Consider the following 14,211-nt stretch of genomic DNA (forward strand, 5'->3'; position numbering starts at 1 on the left):
CCGCAGACGTGCTTGGGTATAGAAGGGGGATTAAACCGGCAGGGGGTCCCAGCACCATTGAACACAGACAGCCGCCCACACCTCCCTGAAGCAGGGCCGTTCAGATACATTAGATGCGGTAGACACACACACACACAGACACATGCGTACACACATGCACACACACACGCAGTCATTTCTCTAGGGGGAGCGGTTTAAGGTAACAGTGCCTCTGGTGGTTTCCATTAGCTTCCTGTCTGTCTATGGCTCTTTCTCCTGGGAACTGCATGAAAGGGAAATTCATCCCTTTGTACAGGCATAAACGTGAAGCCATGATCGCCTTCTTAATGGAATTCCATTTGCTACAAAGACACAAATTTATGCATATGGGATAAAGGTGGTTTTATCCTTGCTGTCTGGTACGCTTGTAAAAATGCTTTGCGGTCTTAGTATATGCTACCGATTTCATATTCACCCTCAGATTAGCTGCATTGCTAACGTAAAGAAAAAGCATTGAGGCCCAAATGTTAAGCAGAAATCATCGTTGATATCCGAGGTGTGTTTCATGCCTTCAGGACACAGACGCACTTTAATGGGCATCGGATTTTCATTTGGATCAATTCAGGTTTATTGATTTTGACTTCAAGGTTGATTTAATATGGTACATTTGCCGTTGTGAAAAATAAACGTACGCACAAATTGCAGTGTTCTGATCCATTGTGTCATCAGTGATGTCATCACTGTGTCATCCTTGGTTGGGATGGGGTGGATTCTCATATTGCCTGTTGTATTCATTTCACTTTTTGCATGGGAGGGGTTTTATTTTCTGCAATCTATGAATCACCGGTAAAATAAAGTCTGTTGATTGTGTCTGGGCTTGTGGATGAAGGCAGTATAGCGGCAGCCGCAACCCTTCCTCTTCCCTAGCTCTCATTTCACTGTAATTGGTGCTCAGGGAGTGCAGGCTGAAATTCAGCCGGGACTGGCTGCTTGGAGCACCAGCTGCATACACCATACCATACATCATCGCACCCCGAAAGAAGGGGGCGTCAGATGGGAGCTCGCCTTGCGCCACCTGCATGGGGCGTCCCACACAAATACTGTGGCTGTTAGGACACTGGGATCTAGACCTGAGAGTCCTGGGTTCAGATCCCTGGGTGGCTCTGCTGCTATTGTGCAGTGGGGAACGGTGCTTTGCCTGAAATTCCACAGTAAAGTGAATCGTGCTTTGTTAATGGGTGGCTGAATTTGTGATATAAGACCATACTTATTGTAAGGCCATATGCTAGGCAGATGAATGTATGTAAATTAGTAGCTGTGTGTTGCTGAAGCATAAGCACTGTTGGTCAGCACAAATTGTGTGTCACCCACCAAAGGCCATTGCTCAGCAGGGAACGAAATTTCTCTTTGAGAAAGAAGATCCCAGGGGAAGTGTTTGGGCATGGCAAGCATGTAAAAATGTGTCATGTAAAAATTGTAAGCACAAATTGTAAGCAGCCTTGGATTCCGGCATCTCTGCTGCAGCTAAATTAAGTGCTCTCTTGTAGAAGACGAGGAATAGGTCAACAACACCTGCTCTCTTGCAGGAAAAGATGTGCGAGGAGTCCACCTCCTTCGATCTGACCCCCTACGACTTGGCCTCTGCCATCGACACTGTGGACAAGCTCCTCGTGGAGCAGGCCAGGGATGCAGGGAAGGCAGATTTGACTGAAGATTTCAATGTGGAATCACTGAACTCAGGTCAGTCCGCTTCCCTCTAAGCCAAGCGGCAGCTTTCAAGAAGCAGCTTGGTGCATTGGATAAATGAGGCCCAGGGAAATTTAACCTGCAATTAGATTAGACTGTTAAATCAGTCCTTCACAGTTACTTTCTTTATTTTCTCACAGAATGGCTGGAATTGGCTTTATTACTGGGATTTGTGATTTGAGAGAATCATAAATTTAATCCATTGGGCCCTGTTTCAGTGTACTGGTTGGTGGATTCAAATGGCTGAATTATATGAAATGTCAGCCCATTGTGAATTAAACGGTAGACTGCAGTGCTGTGATGTTTTTTTTTTCCACCTGTTAAAAGAAATCTTGGCTTGATGCCTCAGGGAAGCAGTCTTTCTTCATTCCTGACTTCCTGAGAGCCAGTGTAAAAACTTACTAAGATAAAGACTCAAATTTAGTTAGGTTGCCAAGAAAACACAGATGTAATTGCCCCAAATAACTGTGACAGCTTTCTTGACCTTTCAGTCAGGTTCACTAAGTAGTGAGTATATTTGACTTGCGTATTAAACTGTCGTGGTAAATTACTGTTGGAATTGCTTGCCTTTTAACACCACAACTCCTTTTTCTAGGTCTGAAACTGGACATTACGACTATCGCTAAAATAAAACGTAAGTCTCATCTCAAAAACAAATACTGGCCATGTTTTCGTCTACCCGAAGAGTCTAGAATAAGTTTATAGATGAGTACCAGAGTTGAGCAGAGATTTGTCCAACTTGTCACTAGTTACTAAGTATCATTATTAAATCTTAGATGGGACACTGCTGTACTAACACCGTACTTGGCTTGGATAGTTTTTGTATCTGGTATGTTATATCAGATATGTCAGTTACGCATGTCATACCTCTGCAAAGTAAATAAATAACAGTAATAAAATAACTGTCTTTATCACCAGTACATCTCTACAGTTATTTTCTGTCCCACAGCTAAGTCAGTCTTTTCCATCAGTCACTGTGCTATTGTCATTCAGCAGTGTTTCTATAGGAAGATACACCCAGCAAAGGTGTTTATTTACACACAAAGTTTTTAGAAACCAGCACCACAAGGGCCAGTGTGTTGCATGTGCACTCTGTCTAAGAAAGCATTCTCCCTAGGGGTCATTGTCAAATACTTTTCCCAGAAAGCCCCCAAGTTTCAGCTAAATATATTTGTTAATACATGCTGTTTGAAGAAGACAAGGTAAACTACTGTAACATTTCTGAGGAGACTGTGTGCTTTTAAGTACCTTATACAGAATTGAAAAAAATATTTTGTGTTTTATTGCAGACAAGCTTTGTTAGGCTAACAAATATGCCTTCTTTTTTCTAATTGAGTATGTTGCAATATCTTAACTTGAAATGATTTTGAAGTGGAGGTTGAAAAATTCGCTTTGAGAAAATCTGCCCAACAAAATAATGGTTCAGATTAGGAGGCACTAAAGAAAATCCACCAGAATTATGCAGCACCATGTTATCCCAGATTTGTCTTCAATGGTTTTTCAGAAATACTTCTGGACCTCGAGGCGGCAATAGATTCCTTTGAGATGCCTTCAAATGACCAGGGGATCACCAAACCTGGGAGGTAAGTGGCTGCTTCCAAAGGACTGTAATTTCACCCAATGCTGAACTGAGGAGCTCTCAAAGGACCTGCAATGGTAGGCAGTAGGCAGACTTCATTTTTTTTTTTTGTCCGTGTAGCTGCAGTCTGATACATCCACAAATACTTTAAGGTTTGTTTTACACTCCTAAAAGTCTCAGTTAACTCTTTTCCCCTGCCATTCCTTTTCAACAATGAGCAGGCTCTTCTACAAGCCCTTCTGGTTGCAGTGTGCTGAGGGAGAACTAGAAGTTTGTGTCAGCTAGGATTATCCTGATTTATCTTTTTTCTCTGACAGCAAGCTTCAAGTTTATTTAGTCTGCATAACATCACTACAGTACCACAAATGGCTCACAGTTGTCTTTTCTGGAAAAAGCAGGGAAGGACTGATATTTGTAGCCACCGTTAACCATATGCAACCCCTTAAAACCAGGCAGGCGAACCAGGCGGTGTTCAGTGAAATGAGTCAAAGCTGCCAACTCTGAGAGGCTGCTCCTTACTCTGCACCAAGCCGATAATGATGCAGAATATCTGAAATACCACATTGATTTTCTAAGGCAGTCTTACGTGGCCATGCATATAAATTGTGGAGGCTGACAGTGCTTTGGCCTTCTGCCTGCAGTCAAATGACACGTCCAAGCCAGCATGTCCAGAGCAGAATGTAGTTCTGCTCCATCAGTGCCTTGTCTCATAACCCATACATGTGGTATAAGCAGCCATTGTTATGAGCAACACAGCCATGCCTATTCCAGTAAAATGAGGAGATGTGGTCATAATACTATTTGGTTCGTACTGCTCACACAACACGGTGCCAGTTTTTTATTAATTCCCTCATTTCCCTTTGGTGACGCTAGTCTTGGACCAACAGCTGCAATGAGGGAAATCGTGTCTTTTGTTCATTCTCACCAGTAGTTTGGTCCTGTGTTCATCTTTCATGCTGCCTTTGATCCACCATAGTTTCATATACGAGTTGTTCCAGAGGGCACAGCTGACGTTCGACACCAAGGCGGCCATCTTGGAGGCTCTGGAGCAGACCGTTGGCTATTTGGCCGGACGTAAGTGGCCCTTCATGTTGCTCCACTCCCCCCCCCCCCCCTCTCGGAGTTCAGGGCACAGGCATGGCTCCGGTTTTATGCCTCACAGTTCTGATTCGCGCACTGTGAGGTTGCTATGCCAATGCAAAGGTAGATGGAGGAAGGCTCAATCTGTGTGCGCCATTTAGATTTGGCTGGTGTTATGTAGTGGACAACCATCTCTGTGCAAGGCGCTCATAAATTAATGCAGTCCCATGCTCTTAGTTTGAGTAATGACCAGATTTGTATGGCACATGAGGTCATGGAAGAATAGTGTTATCGTTACTGAAATGGTACAGAGCATTGATTTCAGATGCTGATGTCTTGGTGGACGGAGAGCTGAGGGAGAAGAGCAGGCAGGTATAGACAGCCTGCCAATGACATGGCAACAGGATCGAAGCGCCTGTGGTGTTGTTATTGGAGACATTGGATTTTGTGTTTTGTTTTGTTTTCCTGTTGCAGGACCTGGCATTTTCCTGAACACGTCTGGGTTACAGAAGTTGGCAGACATCATTCAGGTGCAGTGCCACTTTTGTACTGTAGATGCTGTAGACAGTGTGTGTTAGTATGCATGAATCAGCCAAGTATCCTCAATGGGCCATGAAACTGTAATGGTATGGTGTTGAAGTTAACTTTGTGGGAAAAGTTTCAAACGCTAAAAATCATCTCTGTAATGTTTTTCGTAACAGCTGGTGTTCTGTGTAGATCCACCAGAGGGCGGTGCAGCGCAACACTTTGAGAGCAACACGAAACAGTTCAAGGTTTGTGTTGGTATTACTGCACAAACTTACCACGCTGCGTGTCATGTTCAGAACTATGTGTCATATTTCTGATCAGAGGATGAAATATCTATATATATTTTTTTATATTTTACCCCAAATTCTTTCACAAATAGGTTCATATCCACAGGGACACCAGCCATCACAGAAAAAAACAAAACACAGATTTATGGTCTTCGTCATCATCAAAAAAACAAGGTACTGAGAGCCAGCTCATTATACAGACATGCATCAGATTACATTGCATGCATCAGATTACATTGCTTTAACACGGTTTGCATAAAACTGCATAAGTCTTGCAGTCCATTCGGATCTCAACCCCCTGCTTCAGGGACGGAGTGGGCTTACCAGGTATGATGTCTCTTCTCCTACAGGGAACGTCCTCAGCTACTGGTGCTTCTGCCCGGGGTTCAGCATGCAGGAGCTGGTGCGGCAGGGCGTCCGAACCATCATACTGACCAGCGGCACCCTCTCGCCCCTCACGTCCTTCACCGCCGAGATGCAGATGTCAGTCTGTTCTCAGCCTGTCGGCCCTCCCTCCGTCTTTGGTCCTCTCTGCCTGTTGTTAAGCCATCAGCCTGCTCCCCTTCCTCCTTCTGTCCTGTCATCCTGTCAGCTCCCTCTCCTCTCAGTATCCTCCTTCTGCCGGACGTACAGCAGCGCTCACTACACTTTGTCCGTCAGCAATCTGTTAGCCCTCCCACTGTCCCCTCTACCTGCCTGCCCTCTTATTTACATTTACATTTATTCATTTAGCAGACGCTTTTATCCAAAGCGACTTACATAGGTTACAGTTCTTTACAATGTTATCCATTTATACAGCTGGATATTTACTGAGGCAATGGTGGGTTAAGTACCTTGCCTATGGGTACAGCAGCAGTGTCCAACTATGCTACACTGCCACCTCTTATATGCTTTTGGCAATTACATTGCCTTACATTTGCTTAGCAGATGCTCCCATGCAGTGATTTACAGTTTTTACATGTTCACCTTTCATATATCTGGGTATTTATTGGGGCATTTCATGTAAAGCACGTGTCTGGCATCAGGCTAAGTACCCATTTCAGTACCAGTTGCCAGGGTTTTGGGGTCAGGGATTCATTCATAAAACATGATCATCATAATTGGCCATCTTGATATTGTAAAAACAAAGGGCACCAGAAATCTGTCGTCACAGTCACAGGTGCCGTGACAACAGGGTTCTGGGGAATGGGAAGGCCCGCTCTGAGGACTCGATGGCGAAAAAAACAGGAATAATGGAAGTGGAAAGGCTTGCAGGATCTCCATGGAAAAAAACAGGGCAGGTTCTGCTTTCAGAAGGGCTGAGAGGAAAAATGCTGATAGATGTGGAAACCTTGCTGACATTTACACCCACAGTAACATTCTTCGGTTAACTTTGTCCCCAATGAACGCTCCCATAGAATGATTTGTTGGCATCATTTTATTTACATTGGAGATATTTTTTCTTTTTCTTTTTTATAATTCAGTCCTCTCAGCTGTATTCCTGATGGCAGAATTAGCGTGTATCTCATCTTGAAACTGAAGCTGTGAGACAAATATTCTAATCTGGTATCTATGAGTGTATATAATTAGCCAATGTTTACATTTCTAGCTTTCTAGTATGATGTGGCATAGTTCCTGCGTCCTCTTCCACCCCATAAAAGTGGGTGTTACATAACAATGGTTAGCTGTCTGATCTCATAATTGTGGGTAATTCCGTGACTCAAAGACTTTGTTATTGTTGTCTCTGATTTGCAGCCCTTTCCCGGTGTGTCTGGAAAACCCGCACGTCATTCAACGTGACCAGATCTTTGTCAGTGTTATTGACAAAGGTCCAGATGGTGTGCAGCTGAGCTCCGCCTTTGATCGCAGGCAAGTGTCTGACGTCTTTTGGTTTCAGTACCCCACTGATGGCCGACTGTACAGGACTTTCCATCGGTGACAAAGCAATGGCATGGATGCGGGTCGTGAAGGCATGTTACAAAAAAAAAACCATTGATATGACTTCATTATGCCTATTTTCATGCCAGCATCTCTGGTACTTTCCCCCAACAATCATTTGTTTTTAGCCTTTTCTTGCTTTCATTCTTTCTTTTAAATTTTTGTTTAATTCCAGTTATTTCACAAAGGCAACATACAAATGCACTGTCCATTTTTCATTATGTCACCAGTTTTTTCTGTGGGATATTAATTTTAGTCTCGAACTATAAAATTATAAAGAGAATTTTATAATGCCAGTGGGAACTGAAGCATTATAAAACACATAGGAAGCACCAATTTCGTACTCAATAATTACAGGCTTTTGTAAATCCCTGCTGTGGATGTTGTTGTCAGGTGAAGCCTGTTTGTAGTATTTTGGCAACACCCATGTCCGGAGACCCTGTACATGATAGATTCAGTGTTTACGGATGCAACACAAATTAAGCAATACATCGAGCAACCTAAGCCAGTACCTTTTACTCATCTACAGTATGAGTCAAAAGTTACTCATAGAAGGGTTTTTGTTTGTTTGTTTTTGTTTTAATTTTCAAATCAAAAAGTCTTTGAATGTATGTATGTTTCCCACTATCTTAATCAGGTGTGTCCAGACTTTTGACTGGTACTGTAAATGCAACATATTACGTCACACATCTTACATCTATGGCTTGTTTTTTTTTTATTGTGCTATTGCTGTGAAATGACTGGACTTGCCTTTGGTATCTTGAAGGTTTGTTCCTGAAAACATGGCATCATTAGGAAACACAATTGGTAAGAGATCCATTTTTTTTTTTCACACTCAGTGGATACATCTTGTTTCAGTTTCTCAAGTATGATCTGATACCATCTTCATCAGTTGACAACACCTAATAATTAGTGGTCACAATAGGTTCACTGTCCTGCTGGTGCTATGTAGTTCTCCAACTGACAGTTGCTGAAATGCGGACATTTTTCAGTTATGACCTTTTAAACTTGTTTGTCCTCGACCCAGGCTTTGCTTTCTCTGATGTAAACTTTCGCATGCATGTCACCGTTTAAAAAAAATGAAGTCGGTGGAAGTTGGGGAACTGTGGAAACTATTCAAATAATAGCCTTTTTGAAATTGCTCTCGTCATTGTTTTTCAGTAAATCTGGGACGTGTCGTTCCCCATGGCTTGCTGGTGTTCTTTCCTTCCTATCCAGTGATGGATAAGACTCTGGAATTCTGGAAGGTAATCACAAACCTTGTGCCTTGGAGCGATAATGTTGCGGATTGTTGAGATATCGCGGCATTGTGTGGATGTGTGCATTTAGCTGTGATCTCCACAGGCTAAGGGGCATGCCGACCGAATAGAAAACCTGAAGCCCATGTTCGTGGAGCCCAAAGGCAAAGGAACTTTCACAGAGGTCAGCACATGACGGCAGTTCGTCACACATCCTTTGGCAGTGTCCATAAAACACCTGTTAAATCACCAGCCTTTATATTGACAGTGAAAATTTCATATTTCTGTACTTATTTCACTTGGCTAATGTGTTGGTATATTAATTGCCTCTGTGACTACACTAAAATTAAATATGTTGTAAAATAGTAAAACAATATAAAAAACAAGTTGTACAGCCCAAGAATATATTTCAAATAGATTAATGCGAGCAAAAATATGCATTTAAGAAACATTGCAGTGTACCAAAACGACTATAATTTACATATTTTCAATAAATTGATTGAGGTAAAAAAAAAAAATATTCTCTAAAATATATATTCTCTAAAATATATAAAATATATCAGCATTTTTGAATAGGTCTTTTAATCACACATTAAGGAAACTGCTGTGTAAATTTAACTTAAATGTTTCCTTGGCCGTAGGTTATGGATGGTTATTACAACAAAGTCAATGATCCAAAGTCGAAAGGAGGAAGCTTCTTCGCTGTTTGCAGGGGAAAGGTACACCTCTTTCACGCCATTGTCTTCAGTACAGACTTTGTTCTTGCCACTGTGGAGATAACCTGTGTGAATACTTCCTCTTGGCTGGTCGTCAGCATTATGCATTCACTGTTGAGATGAACATGGCTAGTTCCATTGTTTTTCTACAGATTCTGGCTTAGTTGAGCCCCTTGTCCATTGCTGCAGGATTTGTACTGTAAAAATGCCAATGAAAAACTGTTGTTGCTGTTTAGATTGCAGGGTCTTGTCCCATACTTGTGTGTGTGGTGTAGTTTGGTCTGGTAATTATTGAATGTGTCTGAAAGCACACTTGATGCCTTGTGCCTTTAGGCAAGTGAAGGGCTCGACTTTGCAGACACTTATGGCCGAGGGGTTGTTATCACTGGTCTTCCTTTCCCGCCTCGGATGGACCCCAGGGTTATTCTGAAGATGCAGTACCTTGACGAAATGCGCAAAAAGCCCTCTATCGGGGCCAAGGTAAAGAAAGAGATGGTGTTTTCCCATAGTGCCATGAGCATTTCCCAAACAATTTTTCATGTGTTCCAATAATGGGCTACTAGGTATCTCTGTGGCTCCGAGGCTTTACTTAATCAAGTCATTACTAAGGTGTTGCTGCTTGTCCTTGCAACCCTCATGGCCATACCTAGAAAATTAATTTTCCATTTAATCCCACAGTGACAAAGTTAGTGAATATTGTGTTTTTTGTTGCTCAGTTATTTACTCACTAGCAGTTTGATTTATGTTGTGAAATCTTGAAGGGAAAATACAATGCATTGTCCCAAGTGTAAGGCAGGTTGTTTTTTTTCCCCCAAATATGTCATTTAGAAATAAAGCTCTTCCTATATGTTTAGACTAATTGGAATTTCTAAGGATAAGTGGTGAAAGATGGTCTTGTGGGCCAAAGCAATATTGGTGGATAGAGAAGACATTCAAAAGTTACGGCATTTATGTAGCATGGTGATATAAAATTGGATAAGCCTACCTGCAGCAGCCATAATGAAAAAAGTTGATTGGAAGATGGGGAAGTATCCAGGGCGTTGAGAAGGATGCATATTAAGGATAATGCAAGCTTGTCTTTATAAACACAGGTGGTGTTGCTCATTTTTACTTAAGTAGCAGTCAGAAGAGAAGAACCGTTATTTTTTTTCTTTTTCACTAGGAAGTAAAGCAAGTACATTCAAAATTCTTTTGTTGTTCCATAGAGAACTTCATAGCTAGTCTTCTCTCAGAATATGTTCTGCCATCTTTCTCTGTCTCTGGGTGGAGCTAGCTGTGCATTACGGGAACTTGGGGCAATCAGGGGCAATTAATGTAAGATTATGTTATACAACCGGTAAGAAATTTCTAAACAGATTTTGGTGGCATTGTGGATTTGAAATCTTGGTGTTGAATTACAATCATTAGTTCTACCATATTGCTGACACCTTTTACGATGAGTAATGTTCTTTTCTCACTATGCCTTTTTGTGGTTATATTGGTTATTTTTTCTTCCTTTTTTCTTCATTTCTTCCTTGTTTTTTTATACCAGGAAATGGTATGTGGTGGGGAAAAGAAATACAGTTTTCTGCAAAATTAGTTTGAGTGACCTTTTGGAACAGGATGGTGTAGGCCTCATTATCATTCTGCTCTGTCATCTTAAGCAATTTTGTTTGCCTTTACTGTAAGCAGAATCTCTTTGTTCCCAGAATTACAACATATTAAGGTCAGTGTGTGTGTGTGTATCAAGTATTTGTCAGGACAGGAGTGGTATAGGCAGCAGGCGTCCCGGGCAGTGAACCAGGCCATAGGCAGAGTGATCCGGCATAGAGAAGACTATGGAGCCATATTCCTGTGTGATCACAGGTCAGGACCAAAACCCGCTTCTGCTCCCGGGCCTGTTCTTCACTTTAAATGTTTTGCTGTAATATTATAACACTGAAACTCTGTCCTCCCACTACTATGGAAAAATACGTGGTGATACTGCTTGGGAATGTTGTCTTTTGTTTCTTGACAGTGAGGGGGTACAGATCAGCATTTAGCATGTTATTATTTGAGCACTTAGTCAAGTTTAGTCAACTTAGTCACTTAGTGAAGTTAGTCATTATGTGGAAAAAAACAGTGTTATGCAAGTTTAAGCACGGTTCCAGCACAGAACGGATTTACAAATAAGGTCTAGGGGTGGTAATGTTTATCAAATTCCGAGATACTGATGTCCATAAGATAAACAGTAAAGGGTCACTGTCCGTCATGTCCCCACTCTGAAATGTATCTTTCAGGTTTAACAGCAGTGACGCTCGTTCTCAACTGCCTTCGTGGGTGAGGCCATATATCCGTACACATGACAGCTTTGGGAACATAGTCCGTGATGTTGCACAGTTCTTCAGAGTTGCTCAGAAGTTCGTAAGTACTCTGTGGGAAAAACAGATGTAAAAAATGCAGAGGTGGAATTGTTTTTCACGCCTTTATAATAATAATTGGCTACAGTGGTCAGTGAATAAGCTTTTTGTGACTGCTTTCCCCCACTCAAACAATCACAGGCACTCAGCAGAGGTTTATTGGTCTGTTAAAATGTTTTCATTTCAAAACTGAAGGTTGCTTTCTCGTATGAAAAACAGGATTGCCCTTAATCAAACTAAGGTAATGAAACTTGCATTAATCCTATAAATCATTTCTATTTTAATTTGAATTTTGTTTTAATTCTCCTTATTTTTTTAATACCAGCAACTAACATTTAATTGTAATTGTGTGTCCCAGAGAACATTTTGATTATGTTGAAATAGGGCTTAAAATTTTTTTAGATTTTATCTGATTATGACCAAAAAAAAACCCTAAATGTGGGCTTCACTTTTTTTAACTTATAAAGCATCACATTAGAGGAATGTCTGGTACAAAACTATATGATTTATATCAGTGTTTATATCAAAAATGCATTCCCAGAATGTGAAAACCCCTGCATTTGCCTTTGTGAACATATGCAAATACTGACGACCACGATCTTAGCTATTATGGCACATTCAGTGTCACAGTATACTACATTAGGAAGACTTATTTGTTTGTTGCCCCTGCCAGCAAGCATCGATCTGCAGTACGTGGCGAACATGGTCAAACATGTTCCCAAACTCAGCAGACCTGCTTTGTCGAGTGTCATTGCAAAGTTGGAGTGCCAAGTTCATGAGTTCACATAAGTTCACCTGTTGCACACTTTTGTTTTGGAACTGAAGATTGCTACAGTGCAACCAGTAGATTTTTTCTGAAAACATTCCAGTAAGTGATGCAGATAAAAAACAAAAAATGGAAGTTCTTTATAAAAAAAAAAAAAAAAATTGGGACAGTTTCATTTTTGTTTTTTTTTTTTTTGGCGAAAAGGAAGTGTGCATTTGAAAAGTCATCTCATTTTACAAACATACTTGTAAAAAACAAACAAATAAAAATGAAACCATAGTTGCACCACAATGGTAGATAAAGAATTACTCTTATTAAAACTCTCGTTTTAGAAACATCCCCTTTGCAACATACATCCAAGTCTGAGGGTATATTTCAGGCACAGATAAAACCAGCCTCTAAAACTAAAGCCTTAAAGCACCAGTGACTGCTGAATGGTCCTTACGATCTCTCTTTGACTAAACTTCAGTGACACTCATTACTGTTGCCAACTGGCCAGGATGCAGAATGCAAACCTTGGTTCAGTCCTAAGTGTTGAATCAGAAAAAACGATCAACATCTTTGCAAACCAAAGGAGAATCATCCGTTGTCCATCAAACCTTAATTTTCAGACTGTTGTGAATGTGTTAAAGACCCGGCTACTGTCAACGCCTGTGTTACCTTTCCCTAAACCCGGTGACTGTTGGTGTTGTGCAGAGGCTTCCCCCGGAAAAGAAGCGCCCAACAGCAAGCTGTGGAGCCAGTAACTCCTTGGAGGGGGCCTGTGCCAGCAGCCATGCCTCCCAGGTCCCTCTGAGCTCCTTCATGCCGAAGGCCAAGTCCCTGGACTCACATGTTCCCAGCCTCAAAAAGCGAAAACTGAGTAAGCGTCAAACTCCAGCTCAGACTCTACTACTGAGTCAAGCTACTCGACCACCGCTTCCGTGCCGCCCTTTCAGCTGTAGGCAGTGCCTCGCAGAAGTGTGTGAGGAGTGCACCTGGGGTTATTTAACTGGGCCGGCTAAACGTAAGCTAGAGTTTGGTGTGTTTGAGAAAGAGCCACATGTTAGGTGTGTCTACACCATAAGGACGGGAATGCCTGTTTGCAGTGTTCTATTTTTAAATACTCCTCCCACAATGCAAGCTCACCCACTCAATCAAACATGCTCTTGGTAAATCCTCACGCACATACGTGGCAGAGCAAACATCAGTCATTCAGGCACATCATAATGTACTTTATTGATGGGCCTTGCCTTCTGTGAGGGCTTTATTGGACTTCCCCAGTCCTTGTGCTTTGTACCAGCTGGTAGACGTGTAATCTACTTTTATGGACTGTTGTCACGGAATGCAGTCTAAAGGTATTGGAGGAAGCCACAATGCACCGTGAAGTAACTGGAAGGCAGCTCAACAGATAGCTCTGGTTAGGATTGTGTTCAGGTTAAGGAGAAGGGGAGAGGATTTGGCGAAGATGGGGGAAGGGTGTTACAAGGATTTGGATAAACCAGTACAGAATCGGTTTGTGATTATATCAAGCATGTTTTTCAGTGTCCACTTCATTAGTTTACGTGATAGTATATGACACATATAAAATACATTTAAACCTTATAAAATGCTTATCCACTCAGGAAAAGTGAAATACTACCAGATGTATGACACAAAATTTAAATGAAAGGTGACATGTAGAATTTGTGCTCGCATCTCAGGCTTCAAGAGTATCGTTGGCAGCCCTGACATGCTCTCACCTCCTGTAAATGGCGAGTAGGCCACAGGCTGTCTCGGACCACTCGTTCACCACTAGCTCACTCCGCGCTGCTCTGTGCCGCTGGGTTCAGATGACCACACCGTGGGGGAGGGGATGGCCCGGCTGTGCATCCAGTACGAGACACTCATGGAGGACGGCAGGAGGCAGCCGGCAGGGCTGCTGGACGCCCTAGAGCACAGTGACCAGAGGGCTGGGGAGGACGACGAGGAGCAGTTGGTGGGAGAGGAAAAGGTATGAGGCTCGGGGAAGGGGGATA

The 14,211-nt window shown here is 42.1% G+C and overlaps 1 protein-coding gene across 2 annotated transcripts in view; it reads left to right on the forward strand.

Moving 5' to 3' along the window:
- The window catches only part of rtel1 (regulator of telomere elongation helicase 1), a 35,090-nt gene that overhangs the window by 9,264 nt on the left and 11,615 nt on the right, over positions 1-14,211 (forward strand). For both annotated transcript variants that reach the window (XM_036532548.1, XM_036532547.1), the window contains exons 9-26: positions 1,566-1,719; positions 2,321-2,359; positions 3,230-3,308; positions 4,281-4,378; positions 4,859-4,914; positions 5,086-5,157; positions 5,292-5,373; positions 5,550-5,682; positions 6,934-7,047; positions 7,883-7,923; positions 8,278-8,363; positions 8,461-8,538; positions 8,996-9,073; positions 9,404-9,550; positions 10,800-10,915; positions 11,329-11,452; positions 12,911-13,076; positions 14,026-14,186. In XM_036532548.1, the coding sequence (XP_036388441.1) occupies positions 1,566-1,719; positions 2,321-2,359; positions 3,230-3,308; positions 4,281-4,378; positions 4,859-4,914; positions 5,086-5,157; positions 5,292-5,373; positions 5,550-5,682; positions 6,934-7,047; positions 7,883-7,923; positions 8,278-8,363; positions 8,461-8,538; positions 8,996-9,073; positions 9,404-9,550; positions 10,800-10,915; positions 11,329-11,452; positions 12,911-13,076; positions 14,026-14,186 (1,824 nt within the window). The remainder of the gene's footprint in view (positions 1-1,565; positions 1,720-2,320; positions 2,360-3,229; positions 3,309-4,280; positions 4,379-4,858; positions 4,915-5,085; positions 5,158-5,291; positions 5,374-5,549; positions 5,683-6,933; positions 7,048-7,882; positions 7,924-8,277; positions 8,364-8,460; positions 8,539-8,995; positions 9,074-9,403; positions 9,551-10,799; positions 10,916-11,328; positions 11,453-12,910; positions 13,077-14,025; positions 14,187-14,211) is intronic.

The sequence above is a fragment of the Megalops cyprinoides genome, chromosome 7, assembly GCF_013368585.1.
Source record: "Megalops cyprinoides isolate fMegCyp1 chromosome 7, fMegCyp1.pri, whole genome shotgun sequence".
Classification (NCBI taxonomy): Eukaryota; Metazoa; Chordata; class Actinopteri; order Elopiformes; family Megalopidae; genus Megalops; species Megalops cyprinoides.